The sequence below is a fragment of the Neophocaena asiaeorientalis genome, unplaced genomic scaffold, assembly GCF_003031525.2.
Source record: "Neophocaena asiaeorientalis asiaeorientalis breed wild unplaced genomic scaffold, Neophocaena_asiaeorientalis_V1.1 scaffold1658, whole genome shotgun sequence".
Taxonomy (NCBI): domain Eukaryota; kingdom Metazoa; phylum Chordata; class Mammalia; order Artiodactyla; family Phocoenidae; genus Neophocaena; species Neophocaena asiaeorientalis.
Window position 1 is genome coordinate 35447 of NW_020174784.1, and position 27209 is coordinate 62655.

General features: G+C 35.2%; 1 protein-coding gene across 1 annotated transcript in view; it reads right to left on the bottom strand.

The window, feature by feature from the left end:
* LOC112409775 (rab proteins geranylgeranyltransferase component A 1-like) overlaps positions 1–27209 on the bottom strand; it is a gene marked incomplete at both ends in the record, with an annotated part of 115704 nt that overhangs the window by 34273 nt on the left and 54222 nt on the right. The window contains 3 exons of the mRNA XM_024760080.1: positions 14660–14885; positions 16648–16768; positions 17288–17404. Coding sequence (XP_024615848.1) covers positions 14660–14885; positions 16648–16768; positions 17288–17404 — 464 coding nt within the window. The remainder of the gene's footprint in view (positions 1–14659; positions 14886–16647; positions 16769–17287; positions 17405–27209) is intronic.

Below are 27209 nucleotides of genomic sequence, written 5' to 3' on the forward strand. Positions count from 1 at the left end.
TAAATCTCTAATTATTATATTCCAAAAACTGTATTGGAGATAAGTAATAGTCTCATTATGGCCAGAATATTTAAGTTAAAATTTGAAAGAAGATGACCAAATGCTTCTGCTTTACACTTGATTTATCTGTACCATACAGACACTGCCTTAGTCTGCTGGTTTTAAAAGAGTCCATTTTAAGCACTAAAAGATTCATGTCCTAAACAGACATTCAATAGTGGTTTTTATTTCTACTTTGGAAATACAAAGAAAACTAATGTTTGTTTTCAACTGATTTGTTTGTGAAAGAAGTACATCATAACATGCACTACCACAATGCAGGGAAAAGTCAGGTCTAACCTCACAAAAAAGGGACAAGCAAGAAAGCCAGTTCTAGGCAGGGGAGGAGGTGTTGCACTAGATTTCAGACAGCAGTGGCTCTGATCCTGGTACATCCACCTCTATACTAGGACCACTAAAGGATGACAGTTAAGTGTTGATTTTGAAGACATCATGGAAGGTGGAAACACTTCAGTCAAAAATTTGGCTCTCAATTCATTAAGCATTTGGAACCACTCCGCTATACCTAAGAATGCAAATTCTCATCTGCACAACTTAAGAAACTTGGAAATTTTTAAATTTTGTATAACAAAGGCTCATGTAGTGCTTATCATGTGTCAAGTACTCTTCTAAGAGCTTTGCAAATATTCATTTCCTTAATCCTCATAACAGCCCTATATTGTTATTCCATTGTTATATAGGAGGAAACTGAAAACACAGGGTGGTTAACCAGTAGGTAAGTGCCAGAGCCAGGATTCAAACTCAGCAAGTCTGGCTTCAGAGTCTCTACTCTTAACTACTAAACTATGCTACCTCTAGGAATATGATATGTTAAAACATAAAATTAGGATCAAAGTTAATTGTTCATTCAACAAATGTGTATAATTCAAAAGAGGTTATTTTAGAGTTAATTCCTTCTATTTTTAAATGCACCTGAAGAATATGGGTCTATGCATATGGGACCACAATTAAAGATTATAGATTCAAAAATGAGTATTTTCAAATTCAAATATAAAAGAGATTTACTTAAGAAAAAAAGCCACACTGTGATCCCATTTTTCTTTCTTTTTTTTTTTTAACATCTTCATTGGAGTATAATTGCTTTACAATGGTGTGTTAGTTTCTGCTTTATAACAAAATGAATCAGCTATACATACACATATATTCATTTTTCTTTTAAAAACTCTAGTTGGGTAAGCAAAAAGTTTGAAAAATATGGCTGTTTACAAATACATGTGCACTTGTATGAATTAACGTAGGGATACCAGTCTAAATGTAAGTTTAAAATTACAGGTTTATTATATTCAATGTATGTGAATTAAAAACTGTAGGAGTAATTAAAATAATTAGTTGAAACTAGTTTGGCTTCTTGAGTAGGCTAAATATACCTTCCTGTTTATGCTACTCATTTGTTTAGCAAACTCTGTTTACATACAGAGTATAAAGTAAAAACATTCAAATTGTTATGAATGTTAAACTGGTGAGATTAAAATTGGTGAAGTTTTGCCATATGGAAGTGGGCTGTTTTTTTGGCAAAACTTTTATTCTATTTCAATATATCAGGCAAGTGAGAACCTACTGCCTAATTTGGGGAGAGGGGAGAAGATGAGGCATGAACAGATAGAAAAATAAGGAGGAGGAATGGTTAAAAGCTACATTAATTATTTCAGCCCCAAGAGAGCTCTCCTTTACAAATTATTTCTCTAGAACCTGAAAGATAAAACAGTTTCTGTCCTGCAGTATTTAATTTCTTTCCATGGTAATTTCTAATTCCGTTTTCAAAATATTTAACTTAGTAAGCACCTATTATGTGCCAGCCAAAGTTCTAAGCAGTTACCTATGTATGAGAAAAGTATACCAAATTCAATAGTAAAAAAAGAAAAATTATGGAGTACCCATTTACGCGCTAGGAACTACAGGAGACATAGAGATGACTTAATTTTATACTGCAAATATATCTATCAACAGACTCAAATTATTAGGTAATTTAATTACATAATTAAATTCTAAATCTAGTTTGTATAAACTGGCCTACAATATATAAATTAATGTTTCAGTAATTACAAAAACATTCATTCTAAATACCAAAACCGTGAAGTCATTCAATTTTTGTTGTAATACCCTACATCAGTGTTGGACAATTTTCAACATACTTTCCCTAACATCATCACATTTAAGTCTCACAACAGCCCAGGTCAGGAGGTAGGATTAGATTTAACTACCCATAATACAGGTAAAACAATTGAGGCTCTGAGAATTTAAATGACATATTCAAGTTCATGCAAGTAACAACATGACAGAGCTAGAATCAGAACCCAATTCTAAGACTGATACTTTTATAATACACGGAAAACTTTCTTTCTTGGAAGTACGACAGGTATTTTATAAAAAGATTCAGTTTTTGAGCACTCCTTACCAAAGTAGAATATAAACTGATGAATAATTGGAAGTGAACAGCTTTGTTACAACTATAGATGATCACATTAATTAGATCAATCTGGAACAAAACCAAATTAAACAAGGGAAGAGCAGAGAATGCCTGGAAACCCAGCTATCTAACATAGCTGGTAAATAAAGCCTTAGATCTTTGTAATCTGGCTGCCCTAAGGTTTTTTTTTGCTCTTTGAATTGACTTGAAAATAAACACACTTCACATATTATTTCTATTACAGTTGCACAATAATATATTGGCTCCAAAGAGATGGGTTAAGAATTGTTTTGAATGATACTTAAGTTAGCCTATGCAATCACACAGTGTTACCTTTCAATTTAATCAAACTAAACTTTCAGGTCTAAACATGGACTGAATTCAAATATCATTGGACTTAATTCGAATATCACTCTTGCCCTATATATAGTCAGCCACCTTTCACTCTAATACAAGTTATTAGAATTATTTTAAGACCTGGAATAGCACACATAGACCTGGCATAGTTACCTGAGGAGGAAATGATTGGGTGAGTTTAATCTAGTATCTGAATTAGCACTGAAGGAGGAAGGGGACTATTAGTAAAGTAGAACCTGAAACTGTATAATTTGTGTAGCCAATATAATTCTAATATATTCATAAGAGTCACAATAAATGCTCCAGCACCACACACTTAAGTGTAATATAAGTTTTTTTTTTAATTAATGAATGAATTTATTTTTGGCTGCGTTGGGTCTTCGTTTCTGTGCGAGGGCTTTCTCTAGTTGTGGCAAGCGGGGGCCACTCCTCATCCCGGCGCACGGGCCTCTCACTATCGCGGCCTCTCTTGTTGCAGAGCACAGGTTCCAGACGCGCAGGCTCAGTAGTTGTGCCTCACGGGCCTAGTTGCTCTGCGGCATGTGGGATCTTCCCAGACCAGGGCTCAAACCCGTGTACCCTGCATTGGCAGGCAGATTCTCAACCACTGCACCACCAGGGAAGCCCGTAATATAAGTTTTAATAAGAGGCTACTCCCAAATTAAAAGACTTGTCCTGTCAAAACCTGAGGAATAATGCAGGAAAGGACACAAAAGCATTCCATTGTTTTATTAACGACAACGTTCACTGATCTGTGAATAACCTGGCAAAAAATGAAGATTATTGAGTTACTTTACCTGTCTATCCATCCATCACCAGAGAACAGGTTTCAGAATGATGGATTATCTCACCACCCTGCAGTTTATCCCACACAATACTCTCTCCTCAAGGGAAAAACAAACAAGTGATCATACAAACATCATCATGCTTACCCCCTATACTTTATGTATCATCTCCATGCCAATATCAACTATTAACTAGAAGGAGAACTGTCTGGAAAATCATATACAAAAGACTCAAAAAATGAGGTATGTCACTGTTTATTTTACCCTCTAGGATTTTACAGTTTATAAAAAGCCTATTCAAAAAATAGTCCTTAAACTATTGGGAGACAAGCTTTTGGTTAACCTATTCTACAATGCTATTCTAATTTAATAAGGACGGTTCTCAGTTGAAATAGTACATTCCAGTGGTTCCTAACCTTTTTGAGGTGTGATACATCCCTTGAGACACTGACAGAAACTAAGAACCTCCTAAAAAATGCAGCTATGCACATTACACACACAAAATTTGGCATGAGATTTCAGGGTATTTACCCCCAAACTCCTGAAACCCAGGTGATTTATTCCAGGCATTGGAAGCCAGGTTAAGGACCCCTGAATTTGAAGAACACCTATTATTATACCAGCCTTCCACTGCTATCTATTTTAAGCTGAGATATGTGTTTTTAAAGATGATGGCTATAAGTTGACTTATGCTATAATTGAAGATGGCCAAATTAAAAAAAAATTAAGAGGATTGTAATTACATGTATTCTTTAAATGGGTGGATTGAAAGAAAGGAAAAGAAAATATACCAAAATATTTAGTGCGGTTATTGTTAACAGGTGATGGGATTGAACTATAATAATCAATAGTAATACTTCTGTTCCTGTTTTCCAAAATTTCTGTACATGAAATTATATTTCTTTAAAAAAAATATATATATATTTATTTATTTTGGCTGCACTGGGTCTTAGTTGTGGCATGTGGGATCTTTAGTTGCAGCACACGGGATCTTTAGTTGTGGCATGCAGGCGGGATCTAGTTCCCCAGCCAGGGATTGAACCCGGACCCCCTGCATTGGGAGCACAGAGTCTTAGCCACTGGACCACCAGGGAAGTCCCTGTATTTCTTATATAATAAAGACATAATTTTATTAAGCATGATGACACCAACAATAGGAAAATGATTAAATAAATTATGGCACATAGGTCCATATACCAGAGAACTGTTCAGCCCTTAACATTTTAAGTATGCATATACATACATGTTCATACATAGATATCTGTATGAGCATGGGAAATATGGGAAGATATGCAACTAACTTAACAATGGTTAACTCTGGGGGTGGAATTCTAGGGTGGGAAATAGGGCTTGCATTTCTTTATAAAAGTGAGTGTCTGTGTGCTTTATTATTTTTTTTCAGTATTTTCATTTTTTCCTACCTACTAAGATTATATGTTACCCCAAAATTTGCTTTTTAATGGCTATTTAACATCTCCTGACAGGTATACTTTGCTAAATGACCTACATGAATTATTCCATTGATTCAAGTGCCAAGAGATTTTAAACTGTTCTGTTCCTTAAAGAATTTTTACATAGTTCCAGATTATAGAACCAAAAGTTGAGTAAGAAGAATGTAAGAAAGACCTGAAAGAACATTTTATTCTCCCTGCCTGTCAACATTTAACTAGAGTAGACTACACCAAATTAAATATATACTGAGTTGGACTAAACCAGTATTTCTCAAACAGGGATTATTTTGCCCCAGGGGACATTTGGCAATGTCTGGAGATATTTTTGTCTGTCACAAGTAGGTAGGTGAAGGTAGTGGCATCTAGTGGATAGAGGCCAGAGATGCTGCTAAATAAACATCCTAAAATACATAGGAAAGCTCTTCCAACATCACAACAAAGAATTATACTGCCAAAAATGTCAACAATACTTCAATTGAGAAGCTAGCCTAAATCAAGAGCCTCTAGAACAATTATGTATCTCACAGAAATGGACCATGTTCAATGACAAGGTGGGGTCAGACCACTGATGGTTCTTAGCATAGAGTGGAGCCCAATCTTCTTGCTCTTTTCTAGAAATGGATGGGTTAACAGAGCAGTCTGAGATTCCTATAACTTCCTAAGTGTCATCTGTGTGCTTTGATTAAATTAATTTCATGTCATATCTGTTTAGGCTCCTTCAAATCATTTCTGAGTACTGATGGCATTCATTCCTGCATTGCACACTCTGGAACCTGATGAAATATGTTTTCTTATTCTTTTTTTTTTTTTTTTTTTTTTTTTTTTAATTCTTTAAGTGGTCTATGAGTGTGCATTTTATTTTCTTTTCTCAACTACAGTAAACACTATTGACACTGCCATCAAAGTCTGACTATATCATATTCTTTTTCATATATATCCACTACACCTAGGAGAGTATAAAGTAGAGAACAGACGCTTAAAAAATAGCTGTTGAATTAAAATGGGAAGAAACGAAAATAATCAAACTTATAACAAATGACAGATGCTTCTTCACAAGTTTTCTGTCATTTTAACTAAATCTTTTCCTTCTTGTTGATTAGAATTGGGCCCAGAGAGCAATTCCCCTGGCTGCTTCCTCTTCAGCAGTGTTCCCTAGACAAGCAGCATCAACAACATCTGGAAACTTATTAGAATGCAAATTTCCAGGCCCCACTTCAGATCTACAAGTCAGAAACTCTGGGAATGGGACACAGTAATCTGTTAAATTCTGAAGTAAGTGAAAGCTTGAGAAATACTGCTCTATGGGCCCTTTAACACCTAATTTTTGCAGCAATTCATAAATACCAACTATTCACTCACTTATCCATCAAATACTTAATGAATGACTAATAAACACCAGGTATTGCACTCAGGCAATTTTCTATAATTTCCTAACATCAAGGTTTTAAAAAAATTATTATCATGTTTTGTAGGTACAAGTCTATCCCGTTGATTACACTAGGGTCGGAAAAACTACCACCTATTTTTGTAAATAAAGTTTTTTTGGAACACAGCCACGTCCATTCTTTTACATACTGTCTAAGACTGCAAATAGTTTCAACCAAAACCATATGGCTTGCAAAGCCTAAACTATTTACTATCTGACCCTTACAGAAAAAGTTTGTTGACCCACTGGATTAGAACACAAATCTAGCTCAGTCCCTAACTTGGTCTCATACTTGCCCTGGTAGCATTCTACAACAGCAGCAACAGCAGCAGTAATCATCATAATCATAGTAACAGTAAGAGTAGTAACACCTGACACTTATGTAGTACTTACTAAGGCAAGTACTGTTTAAGCACTTTCTAGATATTAATTCACTTTAAGCCTCACAACCTATGAAGTAGATACTACTATTATTATCCCCATGGAAAAACTGAAGAGACTGGAACACAGAGAGTTTAAATAACTTGCACAATGATACACAGCTAGCACATGGTGAAACTGGGATTTGACCCCATTGGTCTGGCTCTAAAATGTACACTCTGGTTCACTGCACTGAACTTACTTCTCCTCCACACCACTAGAGCACAGATATCTGCTTGCATCTACCCGAAGAGGTGCTTGTAAATTACAGTTCCAACAGCAATATTTTCAAGTTTTCCCATCTCTCCCCGGTCTTTAGAGCCCAGAAGCACCTTTGCTATTCACTCTTTAGAACCTCTTCTTTTTATAAGCTCTTAAGGATGATTATCTGAGTAAAAAAATAATGCTTTCTTTTATAGAAAATTCTCACAATGGTTCTCAACTCTTATTAGGTCACGGATGCCTGTGAAAATCTGATGAAACTACCAATATTTTTATAAAGATATACATATAACCTGTTATATATAAGTTCCAAGGACCTATGGACCCTAGATTAAGAACCTTTGGTATATTTCAATGCAGTTCTATTCAGCTGCACTGCTGCAAAACAATAGTGTGTAGTGATCCACTATGAAAATATTTCTTAACCATATGATTTATATACTTGATGTCCAATTAATTAATCCGTTTCTTTTTAATTCACTCTGGCAAATTTTTAACATTTAATTTCAAATATTTAAGGCTTGATTCAATAATCAAGCTTTACATAAACACACACACACATACATTTGGATTGGTCAAATCTACCAACAATTAGACATAGGGCCAGATTCTGCACCTAGGTGTATCGTGGAGTTCTACTTATGACACTGTGGGAGGAAACCAATGGGATTTGGAGCATAAAACAGATCAATGCTAACTAGTCCCCAAAACGTATAAAACATAACTGCTACTGGGCTCATCTGCATTACTGTTTATCAAATGCATACACACAAGTTATAGGGGTGGGGGGGAGATCGATTTGCTCATGGTCTGTTTCTCCTTTTACCTTTATCAATTAGGTAAATTTAGGAATTTGACATAATTTCTTTATTCATCTAAATTGGTATTTCCTATTGGGCATAGAATCAGAACATGTTTCTAGAACACGGTAAGAATGGCCCTTATTCCCTCCTGTCTTTTTTGCGGGGGTGGTGGGTGGTGGTGGAGGAATGACTATGCATCGACTGTGAGAAAAGAAATCATAGCAAATTACAAGTTGTTAAACCACAAATATTTAAAAATCCCCCCAAATAACAATATTTTAATTAACTATCTCCTCTTAATTTTTTCCAGAAAACATTGTTTAAAGAAACATTGTAGAAGAAGTGAGTTGTGTAGAATGCATACCAGGAAATCTGGTTTCTAGTCTCAGCCTCTCTTTACCTTAACTTCCCTCATTTGTAAAATTAGACAACCAGTCAAAACAATATAACAGCATTCTTCCAACTCTAAGTTTTTCTGTCATATCACTAGCAAAATAGTAGGGAGATTTTTACAAGAAGAGAGATTAAGGAGAATGCTGTTGAGGGGGAAAAAATGTACAATTAAAGAATCTAGATCCATAATCTAGCCCACACTTGTTGGGGTGAAGGGGTAAGAACATTGGGGGCAGACAGTAAAAAAACATCTCAATTTTGCTTTTTCTGACTTCACATGCAGTTGAAGCCATAAATAAACTCATAAAATTTTCCATCAGTATAATCTTTCATCAATTTTAAGGCTTCTCTTGGTTTTCAAATATGTTGATCCAGGTTAACAAACATCTCTTAGATTTCTGAAAATTCTCTAAATAAAAAAGCTTGGTTATTACAGAACAAAATAAGCAGGTTACTTTGGTCTGAGAGATGTTTTATACTATGAGTTCTCTAAATAGAACAATACAACATTCAGTAAAGTGTATGTTTTGATCTTGGACTTTGGACTAAAGAAGTTATTTTTTTAAAGCAGAGGAAAAAAGACAAAATATAAAATACCTTACACTTTATATTAAAAAACCAATTCCATGGTTACGACAAAATCATAGTAGCATCTATGTGGCCCATTTGGGGCATCATTCTTTCTTCCACTACTGATTGAATGTATCAAATGGGAGATTCCCTTTCCTGTTGTTCCATGCTATTCCTATAATCTTGAGCAAGTTACTTATATGTTTTGGACTTTTGGTGTTCTTTCATTCTCTTTTTTAAAAAGCTCTAAGTTAATCAATGTGTGTTCCACAATTTCCTGAGGTAGATCGTGCATCTATTCAATTTTCCATATACAATACTCAGGAAAACGATATTTGAATGCGAATACTTAGTACAAAATATTCGGTGGTGATTTTACGCACACACACACAATTTATATTACATGTTAAAAGTAAAACATACTCATTCTGTATGTTTTAACAATCCCATTACATTAAAGGAAAAAAAGGAAATAAAATGTAGGCTGAAATCTGAAGAATGGAAGGCAGAATTACCTAGTAAACTATTAGTTAAATTCTCTCTCTTTACAAAAAACAAGCAACAATCTCCAGGCAGTCTAAGTCTATTTATAAAAAAAAATGTAGAGTTTGTTTGCTCCCACAGGTACTGCTCCATTTCATAGGTTATGAAAACACGACACAGTACATGAAACCCATTCTGAACTAGAAAGTAGTTCTAAAGGCTACCATGTTACCAACCATACAGATAACAGAAACAAATTACTTGGTTAGGGCTTAAAAAGGACTTCTGTTTGGAAGATATAGTGTGAGAGTTTAAAAACCTATATACTACATACATATCCTGCCCAGTGTGCCAGAAAAAATATTAACCAACGAATATACAGTAGGGGAAATTCTATGGCTTGCTAGACTAGAAAAATATATAGGTTTCAATGACTTTCTTCCAGTATGGTCCAATTTATGTATCTTGACATATCAATGGGTAATAGGTAGTACAAAAAATAAGCTTCATTTTCTTTGCTGAAAAAAAAGCCTACCTATTTAAATTGATAAAAACCTCAAAGGGTGGTAATTCATGAAAGTTATCTCCAGTAGTTAAAATGTTATACTGTTTATGCAGAGTTCATTTAGAATGCAAGGATATGACTTACAAAAGTCTTTGAATCCTTCACATAAATATGCATGCATGCCATTTATAACAGTAGCCTTGATGAGAACACACTGTAACTGGCTGTGAGAAATGCTTAAGAGGGTTATATTAAAACAGAATATAAAACAGTGGTTAGAAATCACAGAACAGGTGATACCTAATTCTGATAACCTGGTGATAAAAAGTGTAGACTATGATGTATAGATGGTGGCAGTGTTAGTACTTTAGGATATAAACAGAATAATATTTATATGAAATTGTAAAGCATTATGCAGGGAATCAAATATAAAATTAAAAGTTAATATCCCTAGGCCAAGTAAATGCATTTTATTGTAATTTATAAACACACAGATTCATATATATAATATGTAGGAAGAACTCAGAGTTGCCTTAATTACCAAAGAACCATCCAAAAGTTTAATATACTACTTCAAATATAAGTCTTTTGTTGTTGTCTTTAATATCTATCTATCTACACAAATACATATACATTTAATTATATCATTCCCTGAAATTTCAATTCACTTCAAATTGGAGAGAGCAAGATATAATTTTTATAACAAACATTAAATATGAACCACACACAAAATTCTGAGATAGGCTTGCAGAGGATAAAAAGATACAGAAGGCTGATAAAACCTCAGCCTTAAGAAGGTTACAATCATCTTTGGCGAAAAATATTTCCTTTGTCTAGAATTCAACACATAAGGGTGCCATTCAAATTTTTTATCAGTACAGGACAAATAAAACTTTTAAATGTTGTTTCCCTTAAAAATAACAAATAAACAAACATTAAATATATATTTACAAATATATGAATTAGGAAAGGAAATAAATGGATTTTGTGAAAAAATAAGAATGAGGTTAAATAATCCATTTTCATAAAGTGCTGGTAAGGAAGCCAGTGAGCTTCTGCTCACTCCCCAGTGACCTGTTGATTTTGTCCCTATTCCTTACCCTAAAGTTCTGTAGGAGTAAGTGGCAAGTGGGAACATGAGAGAAAGTAGTGTAGCTCCCTCTGTATCGGGCAAAGCCACAGGAAGAGGAAAAGAATGATTAAGAAACCCATACAACTCCCCTATTAGTTTCAATTGATAGGAGGACCTCTGGTCCTGGGGGACATGACACTGCCCATTCATCCCTACTTTGACAATAGGTGGAGGAGGAAGAACTTGTCTGGAATTACACAGACCTATCTTTCAGAATTAAGTTACTTTCAAATTTATAACATTCTTACCACCATTCATAAAATCACATATTGGACTAGATACTGTGAAGGGACCTCCTATTACTAACAAAAGACTATTTATTACATTAAACATAATTTTTATTGCACTGCTGAGAGTGAAGGAAATAAGAGAAATGTCCATAGGAAATCCACAACCCCAAACACACATATGCACAGTACAAACCCTGAGCTGAACTCAAAGCTTTGAGCAACAAACACTGCAATTAAAAACAAACAAACAAACAAGTCGTGTTGCCCGTATCAGTGTGGGAGCTGTATCTGGGGTTTCTTTATTAAGCAAAGACCCCCTGAAGGGAGTTAGAATGGTCCCAAGTCTTAGTGCCTTCCGGCTGAAGGAAAACACAAATAATTCTTGAAGGAAAGCATTCTTAATTTGGGCCCCCAGATTTCCAGATTAAAATCAATCAAATACAAACTCTCAGTCAAAAATAAGCATGGCACAAGGAAATAAATCATTAACGTAAATCAACAGAAACAACACATGGCAGAATATAAAATATCTCTATATGAAAGAAGTGACCAAGCAAAAGAGACTATCAAACAATGACAAGGAAGATTTTGGGGGAAAAAGCAGAGCTTCTAAAAATGAACGATAAAAATACTGGAGAAAAAAAAAGGGTTAAACTGCAGATTAGTTACAGGTGAAGAGAATAAACTGGAAAACAGACCTTTATTAGGTACCCAGAATATAGCAGGAAGGGCAAGGAAATAGAAAATATGAAAGAGAGATTAAAAAACATGGAAGAGAGAATGCTAAGTTCTAAAACATACCTATTTGTGGTTCCAAAAAGGTGAAAATAAGAGACAATGGATGAAAACAACATTCGCAAGATACTGACTGATAATTTTCTAAAATAATAAATGATAATTCAAAGATAGAGGAACTTGCAATGTAGTTGTTTGAACCATATGGAATTGTAGGGCAAAATGTTTTAATATTGTTAATTTCATATGGTTTGACCTATATCAAGCTAGATAAATACAAAGGAACCAATACCTAAATTCACTGTAGTGAAAATGCAGAACACTGTAGACAAAATATCTTAAAAACAGCCTGAGAAAAAAGAGATATCACTTATAAAGAAATGACAATTAGGCTGACATCAAACATCTCAACAACAGAAATGGAACCCAAATGACAGTGGAATAAAATTTTAACGTACTGAGAGAAAAGAACTGCCAACATAGAAATGTTTACCTAACAAATATTCACTCGAGAAAAAAGGCAAAAAAGAAAAGTTATTTTCATATGCATACAAACTAGAAAGCATTAACTGCCCAGAGCATAAACTAGAGGAACTTTTAAAATTATATACTTCTGAAGGAAGGAACAGACTCCTGTTAACTGCACTTACACTACTTGGTAAAAGAAATTGTCAGATGGAATTAAAAATATGTAATAATATGCTATTTAGAGCTCTAAATATAGTTGAAAATAAAGGGATGGAGAAAGATGTAACAGGCAAATATTAAAAAGTTGGAGTAGCTCTTTGATATTAGATAAACTAGACTTTAAGAAAAAAATGTATTATTAGGGATGGAGAAAGCAGCCTATGCAAAACATTAAATTCATCAGGAAGATTAAACCATTATAAATTTATACGATCTTAATAAATTGTCTCAAAATAAATATAAGGTAAAAATTGATAGAATTATAGGGAGAAACTGACAAATCAAAAATCATAATGGGAGATTTCAAAACATGTCACTCTTATCATTGACAGATCAAAGAAAAAACACTTCAATAAAAATAAAGTTTGAAAATGACAACTCGAAGCTTGACTTATCAGACTTCAAGAGTAATAATTAAAGAGCCCTGTAACCAACAACTAGATAAACACATTCTTCTTGAGCACACGTGGAAAAATTATAAAAATTGATGACATACTAAGTCATAAAGTTCAAAGAATTAGTACCATAAAAACATATTTTCTATACACAGTAGAATTAAATGAGATGGTAAGAGCAGAAGAATCAACCAGATTAGCTATTTAAGAATACATAACTCATGGGTCAATGAAGAAATCACAATGGAAATTAAGATAATTAGGATTAAAAGATAATGAAAATAAATATATAATAACTGTGTAAGAGTCAAAACAATAGTTAGAACTTTACCATATTAATGCTTATATTAGAAAATTAAAAAGGTGACTAACTCATTAGGTTTCAGCCTAAGAATTTGCAAGGGCAGGGGAGGGGAGGGATGAGTTGAACAAAGCCCAAAGAAAGCAAAATAAAGAATAAAGACCAGAAATTAATGAACTAGGATACAGAGAATCAAAAAACCCAAAAGTTGATTCTTTCAAAACATAATAAAGAGATTGAGAAACTTGTCCAAGGTTACATGGCTAATAAATAGAGGAGCCAGGATTTAAATCTAGGCAGTCTGTTTCCATAGTCCAGGTTCTTAACTACTATGCTCTACTACCCCCAAAAGTTCTAAGTATAAAAGAAAAGATTGCTATATTTGACTACATTAATCTTAATGACCTCCACGCATCATAAATACCATAAGGCAAGATACATGCAACACATTTAACTGAGAAAAGATCAGTATTCAGAATATATAAAAACACCTACAAATCAATAAGAAAAAGACAACAACCCAAGAGACAAATGGGTAAAAGACATGAACAAGCATTTCCCAAAAGAGAAAACATGAATAGCCAATAATCATATGAGAAGACACTCAACCTCATTAGTAATCCAGGAAACATAAAATAAAAATACAATGTGATGATATTTTAGGTGAATTAGACTGACAAAAATTAAAAAGTCTGATAACACCAAATGTTGGCAAAGATGTAGAGCTATGAGAATTCTTATATACTATACTGCTGGGGGAGGTAAACTGGTACAACTCTCTGGAGAAACAACTGGACACTATCTTGTATGAACCTTCATATATCCCATGACTCAGTAATTCCACTCCTAGATATGTATACTAGAGAAAATCTTGAACTTGTATACTCTGAAACATACACAGGATGTTAATAACAACAAAAAACTGGAAAAACCCTGTGTCCATCAACAGAAAAATGGAATAATAACTTGTGGTATATTCAAAATGGAATACTATGTAGCAATGAAAATAAGTTTAACTATAACCACACACAACAAGGATGATGCTTTGAAACATAATACTGAGTGGAAAATGGAATTTACAGTATGACTCTATTTTATAAAGTTCAAAAACAGGCCAGACTGATTATATCATTTAGGTAAGTAGGTAGGCAGGCAAATAGATTATAAAAGAGTAGAACAACAAAGTATATGTTTGCATATACTAAATCTTGACTAAACCTCATTTTTGTCTTTCTATTTTTCATCTGTTATTCAAGTATCAGTTTAAAAGAGATCAGAAAACCAATGCCTGTCTTACCTGCAGAAACACTGAGGGAGTTCTCCTTGGCCATATAAAGGAAACAAAAATGGAGTGTTGCCATACCGCCCAAGACAGTGAAGAAAGTTTTTGGTAGCTCTGAGACCATCTATAGTACTGCTGGCTGTCTCTGATGTCATTGCAATTGAATGTAGGACAAAATATTGGAGGTTGGGGGTCAATTTCTGAGTTTTTAAATATTCAGAAAATGTAAATTCCTCATAGGCTATGAAAAGAAAGATGAAAATTTATCAATTAAAATCAAACCCAAATTTCCATTTAAAACCATTGCACAAAAATGAGATCAGATCTGTTTAAAACACTTGGCAAAGGACACAGGTGGTAATATTATTACATTTTAAACAGAGACTATTGATTGTGGGGGGACAAAAAAAAACTAGAAACAATCTCACTATCCTAATTGGACTGATGATACAATTTTTAGCTTTAAATGATGATTCTTTGTTTAGTATTTTATGGATTTAAAAAATTAGAAAAGTATTAAATAATTCATTAATCATCACAACAGGTTTCCACAGTTGGTAATAATCTTACTTTATTATTAAAACTGCAGAAAAATGCCAATAATTATACTTTGAAATATTAAATATGACAAATGGCAATTTTTTTGGTGAAAACGATAGAGTAATACTTGTTTTTTGTGAATTGCTATTTCTTCCTAAAACTACGAACAATGAACTATGACTAAAAGGTAATGAAAATAATTTCTGTATGGCTAGTGGAATCAGTCTTACTGCCTTATAATCACACCTCAAAACATAAGGATCCCCTAAATACTATTCCTTTAAGCCAAGAACAGAAAAAATGTAATTGGACGGTTAGTGGTAGACAAAAACTTTATAGAAATAGTATAAACAAAAATTATAAAAATTTCCTAAGAGAATATAAGTTTATACTACTGTGGAGAACAATCTGGCAGTATCTAATGGACTTGAAGCTTTAAGAACAAGCGCTAGACTTTTAATATTCCATCTAATATAAAAAAAACTGCTGTATTTCTCATTGTAACTTTATAAGTGAATTGTCAGTGTATTCCTATTTTGGATAACTCTTCCAGCTCAATGCACTTTAAGTGTAAAGCTCTGATATTAAAGTGGTGTATTCAACTTTCAACAAACTCTGAAGTAACTGGTCCCAGATCACACAGTGAGATGGGTCAAAGCCAAGACTAGAAACCATCCATATCTTCGTCTAATCCAGGGGTTTCCCACCCCCATACTATCTAGCTTGTTTTTAATCAATCAAAATAAATAATTCAACATTCCAAGCAAAAGTGATCCTGGAAAAATGAAAAAACATACTGATTTTTTAATGACTGATAAAAAAATTAATGGATGGGGGTGTGGGAGAGTAACATATATGCACTGCTATATGTAAAATAGATAAACAACAAGGACCTACTGTATAGCACAGGGAAATATATTCAATATCTTGCAATAAACTATAACAGAAAAGAATATGAAAAAGAATATATATATATAATATAAATATAACTGAATCACTTTGCTGTACTCTTGAAACTAACATAACATTGTAAATTAACTATACTTCAATTTAAAAAAATGATTAAAAAATTAATGGATAATGAAAAGGGAGTATCATCTATGAAGAACCCGTTGACCGCAGTGTTTAATTAACAAGAATAAAAATGAACACCCAGCACAGAATTGCTGTCATGATGAAAATGTTCTACAGCTGCACTGTAGCCATAGTAGCCACTAGCCACGTGTGGCCACTGAGCACTTGAAGTGTGGCTAGTGAGACTGAGGAACAAATTTTAAATTTTATTTTATTTTAATTAATTTAAATTTAAATAGCTACATTTTGCTAGAGGCTAACCTATTGGACAGTGCAAAGTAAAAATATTTTAAAAGCATAGCGAGTGGCTCATTAAATCAGAGCAAGCATATTAAAATAATAAGAACTCTCAAATAATGTAAGAAAACAAATTTAATGAAAAACAATACCTTTATATTCATCAGGATGTTCCTCATACTCCATACAAAATGTGAGAAACTTCATTAGCATTCGCTTTTCTACCATAGTAAGTTGTTTGCTATTAAAGACATCTGCTCTGGAGCAAGGAACCTGAAAAACATGATTTTAAAAGTTAAGAAACTGCTTCCTAGTGATACAAGTATTCCAAATGACATTTTCTTTCCCTTTAAGTATAACAAGATTATTATTTCCTTTCTCATCAGGCTGTTTCATGTTACTTTCCATCAGTTCTTATGGCATCGCTGTTGACTTCAGAGCTAATTAACTTGTGAGCTCTCTTACTTAATCCTGCCAAGTTGCTCTTTAGGCCATTAGAAGGCCACCAGCATGTCACCCCTAACTGGGAACAAATGACAGCTCAAATCTAGCAACGCTGTCTGAAATTAACACTTTCTCAACACCAACATCAAGCTGCAGAATAAATCATGGGAAAATTAACATTAGACATTTTAATTGGCAATCTCTTACTATTTACAGTTGTTAATCACCATGCAGGATTGGATTTTGCTGCTTTACCAGGAAAATAACAATCGTATTTGCTTATCCTTCCCAAATAAAACACAGTAACTCAAAATCATACCCAGTTACAATACTTGCTCAGCACAGTACCTGTTCCACTCTTCCTTCTCGAAATGCAAGAATCCTGGTAATATTTTTGAACTCTGCATATCGACTAACATTAGATTTGATTAGAAGATCAATTAGCAATCCTCGAGAATACAACAGCTGTACAAAGAAAATATTTTAGAGAATGAAATAAAAGGTGAAATAGTGGAAAAACTGATAAACATTACATAAAGACATATACTTTTGTTATATTTTAAATTATTTGTAAAAAGCATTATACCTATTAATATTATAATACATAACACACTTTATTATAGGTTCACCACTGATTATCTGAAATTCAAAATTCAAAAAATTCTGGAATCCAAAGTTTTTTCATAACTGACCCAAACTGATACAAGGCTCTTCCATCCGCTTGTCCCAGTTAATGTGAATATTCATACATCTCACTGCAGAAATATTAATATGTTTAATTATAGAGTGACTCTTCAGACACTGTTAAGAATGTTACATCATATATAAAATATCAGCTAGCTTATATACTGTATTACTTTCTAAAATATATTATTTTAAATTCAAATAACAACACACCAGGCCCCAAGGGTTTTGGATAAAAGACTATAGCTTTACATAAGGCCAGGTGGTTATTAAGAAGAAACCAGCCTGCTGGACCTCCTCATAAACTAAAAAAGAAAAAGACTGGCTACGCATGTCCACCCAAAGAGTCAAGTTATACGGTCTCTGTAATCCTAGATAACTAGATTTATATGATACGTCTTTCTCAAGAAGTGAGGATGATGGTTATTGCTAGCATGCATGTGAGACTGATTTAATCTTTCAACATATCTCATAATCAACTTCAGAGAGACAAAAACAATTTCAACAGTATTATCTAGCATGTTTTGAATTTAACCAAATGGATAAATGCAACAGATTTCACTAATTCCTATACTGAGATACCTTTAAGTACCTATAACTCGATAAATATTAAAAATGTAAATATTACATCTTAAACAAGGAGGAAAAAGAAAAAAACAGCTTAACTACAAAAAAAAGGAAATTTAAATAATCAATCAAAACCATTACTTTCGGGGTGGGACTTTCAAGATGGCAGTAAGATGCGGAGATCACCTTCCTCCCCAAAAATACATCAGAAATACATCTACATGTGGAACAGTTCCTACAGAACACCTCTGAACGCTGGCAGAAGACCTCAGATCTCCCAAAAGGCAAGAAAATCCCCACGTACCTGGGTAGGGCAAAAGAAAAAACAGACAAAAGAAGAGGGATGGGACCTGCACCTCTGGGAGGGAGCGGTGAAGGAGGAAAAGCTTCCACACACTAGGAAGCCCCTTCACTGGTGGAGATGGGGAGTGGGCGGGGGGGAAGCTTCAGAGCCACAGAGGAGCGTGCAGCAACAGGGGTGCAGAGGGCAAAGCGGAGAGATTCCCGCACAGAGGATCGGAGCCGACCAGGACTCACCAGCCCAAGAGGCTTGTCTGCTCACCAGCCAGGGCAGGCGGGGGCTGGGACCTGAGGCTCGGGCTCAGGGAGAGGACTGGGGTTGCCTGCATGAACACAGCCTGAAGGGAGCTAGTGCACCACAACTAGCTGGGAGGGAGTCCAGGAAAAACTCTGGACCTGCCTAAGAGGCAAGAGACCATTGTTTTGGGGAGCGCGAGGAGAGGGGATTCCTTCCCTGTCTGCCCACAGAAAGCAGAGCACTGCTTAAACTAGCTCCAGAGATGGGCATGAGCTCCGGCTACCAGCTCAGACACAAGAGATGAGCACGAAATGCTAACACTGCTGCTGCAGCCACCAAGAATCCTGTGTGCAAGCACAGGTCACTACCCACACGCTGCCGCACTGCCCTGCGAGCCTGTGCAGCCCACCACTGCCAGGGTCCTGTGATCCAGGGACAACCCCCACAGCAGAACACAAGGCACACCTCAGGCTGTTGCAAACTCACTCTGGCCTCTGCTGCAGCAGGCTCATCTGGCATTCCAATTATAACTACCTTACCCCTCCCTCCCTCCGGCCTGAGTGAGCCAGAGGCCCCTAATCAGCCGATGCTTTAACCCCATCCTGTTTGGGTGGGAACAGAAGCCTGAGGGCAACCTACACGAAGACGTGGGGCCAAAACCAAAGCTGAACCACAGGAGCTGTACAAAGCAAGAAGAGAAAGAGAATTTTCTCCTTGCAGACTCAGGAGCAGCAGATTAAACTCCCATAATCAACTTGAGGTACCCTGCATCTGTGGAATACCTGAATAGACAAGGAATCAACCCAAATCTGAGGCGGTGGACTTTGGGAGAACTGCAGACTTGGGATTTGCTGTCTGCAATTGACTTGTTTCTGATTTTTATGTTTATCTTAGTATAGGTTTTAGCGCTTGTTATCATTCATAGATTTATTAGTTTGGTTGATCTCTTCTTTTTTCTTATTACTTTAAATATTTCTTAAATTTTAACAATTCTTTTATTTTAATAATTTTATTTTATTAATTTTCTTTCTTTCTTTTTTTCTCCCTTTTCTACTGAGCTGTGTGGCTGACAGGGTCTTGGTGCTCAGGCCTGGTGTCAGGTCTGAGCCTCTGAGGTGGGAGAGCCGAGTTCAGGACACTGGACTACCAGAGACCTCTAGGCTCCACGTAATATCAATCGGTGAGAGCTCTCCCACAGATCTCCATCTCAATGCTAAGACCCAGCTCCACCGAACGGCCAGCAAGTTCCGGTGCTGGACACTGCATGCCGAAACAACTAAGAGGCTGCCTAAAATCATACTAAGTACAAAGACACCCCAAAACACACCACTGCATGCAGCCCTGCCCAGCAGAAAGACTACATCCAGCCCCACCCATCAGAACACAGGCATCAGTTTCCTCCACCAGGAAGCCTACACAAGCCACTGAAACAACCTTACCCACTGGGGGCAGACACCAAAAAAAACAGGAACTACAAACCTGCAGCCTACAAAAAGGAGACCCCAAACACAGTAAGTTAAGCAAAATGGAAAGACAGAGAAATATGCAGCAAATGAAGGAGCAAGGTAAAAACCCACCAGACCTAACAAATGAAGAGGAAATAGGCAGTCTACCTGAAAAAGAGTTCAGAGTAATGATAGTAAAGATGATCTAAAAATCTTGGAAATAGAATGGAAAAAAATACAGGAAATGTTTAACAAGGTACTAGAGGAACTAAAGAGCAAACGAACAATGATGAACAACACAATAAATGAAATTAAAAATTCTCTAGAAGGAATCAATAGCAGAATAACTCACAAACAGGTAAGTGACTTGGAAGATAAACTAGTGGAAACAACTACCACAGAGCAGAATAAAGAAAAAAGAATGAAAAGAATTGAGGACAGTCTCAGAGACCTCTGGGACAACACTAAATGCACCAATGTTCGATTACAGGGGTCTCAGAAGAAGAAGAGAAAAAGAAAGGGACTGAAAAATATTTGAAGAGATTATAGTTGAAAACTTACCTAATATGGGAAAAGAAATAGTCAATCAAGTCCAAGAAGCACAGAGAGTCCCATACAGGATAAATGCAAGCAGAAACATGCCAAGACACATATTAATCAAACTATCAAAAATTAAATAAAAATAAAACATATTAAAAGCAACAAGGCAAAAGCAACAAATAACATACAAGGGAATCCCCATAAGGTTAACAGCTGATGTGTCATCAGGAACTCTGCAAGCCAGAGGGCGTGGCAGGACATATTTAAAGTGATGAAAGGGAGAAACCTACAACCAAGATTACTCTACCCAGCACGGATCTCATTCAGATTCGACGGAGAAATTAAAAACTTTATAGACAAGCAAAAGCTAAGAGAATTCAGCACCACCAACCCAGCTTTACAACAAATGCTAAAAGAACTGCTCTAGGCAGGAAACACAAAAGAAGGCAAACACCTACAAAAATAAACCCAAAACAATTAAGAAAATGGGAATAGGAACATACATATCAATAATTACCTTAAATGTAAATGGATTAAATGCTCCAACCAAAAGACAGTCTGGCTGAATGGATACAAAAACAAGACCCATATATATGCTGGCTACAAGAGACCCACTGCAGACCTAGACACACATACAGGCTGAAAGTGAGAGGATGGAAAAAGATATTCCACGCAAATGGAAATCAAAAGAAAGCTGGAGTAGCAATTCTCATAACACACAAAATAGACTTTAAAATAAAGACTATTACAGGAGCCAAAGAAGGATACTACAGAATGATCAAGGGACCAGTCCAAGAAGATATAACAGTTGTAAATATTTATGCACCCAATATAGGAGCACCTCAATAAATAAGGCAAATGCTAACGGGCATAAAAGGGGAAATCAACAGTAACCCAAATAATACAAGACTTTGACATCCCACTTTCACCAATGGACAGATCAACTAAAATGAAAAATAAGGAAACACAAGCTTTAAATGATACATTAGACAAGATGGACTTAAATTATATTTATAGAACATTGCATGAAAAAACAACAAAATAGGGCTTCCTGGGTGGCGCAGTGGTTGAGAGTCCGCCTGCCGATGCAGGGGACACGGGTTCGTGCTCCGGTCTGGGAAGATCCCATATGCCGCGGAGCGGCTAGGCCCGTGAGCCATGGCTGCTGAGCCTGCACGTCCGGAGCCTGTGCTCCACAGCGGGAGAGGCCACAACAGTGACAAGGCTGCGCACCGCAAAACAAAACAAAACAAAAAACAGAATACACCTTCTTCTCAAATGCTCATGGAACATTCTCGAGGATAGATCATATCTTGGGTCACAAATCAAGCCTTGGTAAATTTAAGATAATTGAAATTGTATCAAGTATCTTTTGTGACGACAATGCTATGAGACTAGATATCAATTACAGAAAAACACTTTAAAAAATACAAACACATGGAGGCTGAACAATACGCTACTAAATAACCCAGAAATCACTGAAGAAATAAAAAAATACCTAGAATCAAATGACAATGAAAACACAAGGACCCAAATATGGGAGGCAGCAAAGGCAGTTCTAAGAGGGCAGTTTATAGCAATACAACCCTACTTCAAGAAACAAGAAACATCTCAAATAAACAACCTAACCTTATACCTAAAGCAATTAGAGAAATAAGAACAAAAAATCCCCAAAGTTAGCAGAAGGAAAGAAATCATAAAGATCAGATCAGAAATAAATGAAAAAGAAATGAAGGAAACAATAACAAAGATCAATAAACCTAAAAGCTGGAACTTTCAGAAGATAAACAAAATTGATAAAGCAATAGCCAGAGTCATCAAGAGAAAACAAGAAAGACTCAAATCAACAGAATTAGAAATGAAAAAGGAGAAGTAACAACTGACCCCGCTGAAATACAAAGAATCACTAGGGATTACTACAAGCAACCATATGCCAATAAAATGGACAACCTGGAAGAAGTGGACAAATTCTTAGAAAATCACAACCTTCCGAGGCTGAACTGGGAAGAAATACAAAATATAAACAAACCAATCACAAGCACTGAAATTGAAACTGTGATTAAAAAGCTTCCAACAAACCAAAGCCCAGGACGAGTTGGCTTTACAGGCGAATTCTATCAAAGATTTACAGAAGAGCTAACACCTATCCTTCTCAAACTCTTCCAAGATATAGCAGAGGGAGGAACACTCCCAAACTCATTCTACGGGGCCATCATCACCCAGACACCAAAACCATCATCACCCACACCAAAACCAGACAAATATTTCACAAAAAAGAAAACTACAGACCCAAATCACTGATGAACATAAATGCAAAAATCCTCAACAAAATACTAGCACACAGCATCCAACAGCACATTAAAAGGATCATACGCCATGATCAAGTGGGGTTTATCCCAGGAATGCAAGTATTCTTCAATATATGCAAATCAAGCAATGTGATACACCATATTAACAAACTGATAGAGAAAAACCATGATCATCTCAATAGATGCAGAAAAAGCTTTTGACAAAATTTAACACCAATTTATGATTAAAAACTCTCCAAAAAGTAGGCATAGAGGGAACTTACCCCAACATATTAAAGGCCATATATGACAAACCCACAGCCAACATCGTTCTCAATGGTGAAACACTGAAACCATTTCCAATAAGATCAGGAACAAGACAAGGTTGCCCACTCTCACCACTATTATTCAACATAGTTTTGGAAGTTTTAGCCACAGCAATCAGAGAAGAAAAAGAAATAAAAGGAATCCAAAATGGAAAAGAAGAAGTAAGCTAAGCTGCCACTGTTTGCAGAAGACATGATACTACACATAGAGAATCCTAAAGATGCTACCAGAAAACTACTAGAGCTAATCAATGTATTTGGTAAAGTAGCAGGATACAAAATTAATGCACAGAAATCTCTTGCATTCTGATACACTAATTATAAAAAATGTGAAAGAGAAATTAAGAAAACACTCTCATTTACCATTGCAACAAAAGAATAAAATACCTAGGAATAAACCTCCGCAAGGAGACAAAAGACCTTTATGCAGAAAACTATAAGACACTGATGAAAGAAATTAAAAATGATACAGACAGATGGAGAGATATACCATGTTCTTGCATTGGAAGAATCAACATTGTGAAAATGACTATATTACCCAAAGCAATCTACAGATTCAGTGCAATCCCCGTCAAACTACCAATGGCATTTTTCACAGAACGAGAACAGAAAATTTCACAATTTGTATGGAAACACAAAAGACCCCAAATAGCCAAAGCAATCTTGAGAAAGAAAAATGGAGCTGGAGGAATCAGGCTCCTGGACTTCAAACTATACTACAAAGCTACACTCATCAAGACAGTATGGTACTTGCAAAAACAGAAATATACATCAATGGAACAAGATAGAAAGCCCAGAGATAAACTCACACACCTATGGTCAACTTACCTTTGATAAAGGAGGCAAGAATATATAATGGAGAAAAGATAGCCTCTGCAATAAGTGGTGCTGGGAAAACTGGACAGCTCCATGTAAGAGAATGAAATTAGAACACTTCCTAACACCATACACAAAAATAAACTCAAAATGGATTACAGACCTAAATGTTAAGGCCGGACACTATAAAACTCTTACAGGAAAACTTAGGCAGAACACTCTTTGACATTAATCACAGCAAGATCCTTTTTGACCCACCTCCTAGAGAAATAGAAATAAAACAAAAATAAACAAATGGGACCTAATGAAACTTAAAATCTTTTGCACAGCAAAGGAAACCATAAACAAGACCAAAAGACAACCCTCAGAATGGGAGAAAATATTTGCAAATGAAGCAACTGACAAAGGATTAATCCCCAAAGTATATAAGTAGCTCATGCAGCTCAATATCAAAAAAAACCAAACAGCCCAATCCAAAAATGGGCAGAAGATCTAAATAGACAATTCTCCACAGAAGATATACAGATTGCTAACAAACACATGAAGTGATGCTCAACATCACTGATCATTAGAGAAATGCAAATCAAAACTACAATGAGGTATCATCTCAGACTGGTCCGAATGGCCATCATCAAAAAATCTACAAAGAATAAATGCTGGAGAGGGTGTGGAGAAAAGGGAACCCTCTTGCACTGTTGGTGGGAATGTAAATTGACTAGGGACAGGACAGGAATAAATATGCAGACATAGAAAATGGACTTGAGGACACAGGGAGGGGAAAGGGTAAGCTCGGACAAAGTGACAGAGTAGCAATGACATATATACACTACCAAATGTAAAACAGATAGCTAGTGGGAAGCAGCTACATAGCACAGGGAGATCAGCTCTGTGCTCTGTGACCACCTAGAGGGGTGGGATAGGGAGGGAGGGAGGGAGACACAAAAGGGAAGGCATATGGGGATATATGTATACATATAGCTGATTCACTTTGTTATACAGCACAAACTAACACAACATTGTAAAGCAATTATATTCCAATAAAGATGTTAAAAAAAAAACCTATACAGAGCATAACCAGCCAAAAAAACCCAAACCAAAACAAAACAAAAAACCATTAGTCTGAGTACGCAAGAGGTTCAGTACAGTCGTTCTGTAAATCAGTATCAGTTAGGTAAATTTTTTTAAACTATTATATTAGTCTAACATTGTGCAGAAGAAACAAAATTGACACTGCTTTTTTAAAAATCAATTATCCTGACTAAATATGGCATGTTACTTCATTACCTTCAGCCTAATAAACTACACAACTGATATAGCTCATGCTTTTAAGAATATATTGCCAAGTCTTAATTCTATAATTATAATAAAAGTTACTCCAAATACCTTATTTGTTTAAAAACACAAATACTCAAGATTCAGTGATCCCTCAGTATAATAATTTCACAAATATTAATATATCAAACACAGAATATATTTTAAGATCTAATAAACCTTAAGATTTAATGCCAGCTTTAAAAATAAAGCATTTAAGATACCACTGAAGAGTGAAAACACATTTCAATAAAAACTACATAAACTTTTGTCTGAAGCTTAGAAATGATTATGTACCATATTTAAACCTAAGCTTCTTTTCCATCATTATGTAAGTGACCTACCATAGCAATTTCACAGTGGTGAGAGGCTAAAGAATACTTCAATTTGATTATAATAATGGCAACTAAATTAAATAATTAACAACTCTTGCTTCACTTGGCATGTTGGTTTCATAATTATTAAGGGTATGGACTTTCTTTGAAATGAGTTTTATTTGTAAGAACTTCATCTTTGATCATCTTCTCTATAAGCATAAGCAGTAAAGTACTATATTTTATTTAACTAACTTACCCTGAGCTATAAGATTTCTTTTTAAAAGACTGTATTCAGGGATGAGTTTTGTAAACTGTAAAGCACCACAATACTTGGCAGTTTTATCATGATGACTCTGAAATGGAGTGCATGTAGAAATGTCAAATAGTTTGGCGATATCAAATTGGACTTTAGGAAAGAGGTAGGGCTTCAGATAGATATTTGTCAATCACCCTACACTCAGATGCAATAACTGCAATTATTACAACAGATGGAATTTCCTAGGAGTAACTGATTGACCCAATGTCATGGAATATACTGCTTTCCACACAGTAAGTACTCAATAAATGTTCATTAAATGACTGACTTTTTAAAAATGATAATAAACCTCTTGTATTGCTATGGTTATACATTCTTTAGCTACCCCTGCTTTTGTAGGATGAGTACAGTAAATCATTATTAGTTATTTTTTAAACATGTGAACCCATGAAACCTATGCAGGACAAAATACAACTGCCTTAACTCCTCTAGACGTGTTTGTTTTTAATTTACCCTAAGAGAACCACTATTATTAACTGTTCAAACTTGTGAAAATACCCAGAAATCTCCTTCAGAGTCTCCTCAAATATCTCAGCATCTAATTAAACTATCTCCCCCTGCACCACAACCAGCATGCATTTTCTTATACAACTGAATCATTTCCTACAGTAATTCCAAAAATTCTAACAGCACTTCTTTTACCATTTCCCTTTGCAAGATTTATACTATATTTCAGCTAACATAAAGGTTAGAGACTTTTATGAAGTAGTCTTGATTCTTAACCACCATTCACCATTTCTTTCAGTTAAGCATTTCAAATTCCAAGTAACTAATTCAAAATGAAAATTTCAGAACAAAACCTATTTGTTACTTGACTACTTCAGTGTTTTGTCTTATTTATTGTTTTTTTAATTATTTCCTGCTCATGAGAATAGGAAGACTATTAGTGAGCTATGATTTAACTTCCACCCAGAAATTAATAGCCAAGGTAACATGGAAAGAATGCTAGATTTCAAAGGATGGCAGGATCAAAGTAGGTGGAATAGACGGTACAGAAATATTAGGTAGGACCAAGGCAGTAGCCAACTCAGACCAAGGCAGAATCAGGCACAGAGAGCTATGTCAGAAAGAAACTATGAGTAGTAAAAAGATATTCATATTTTCAGGCATCAGGTTCAAAGA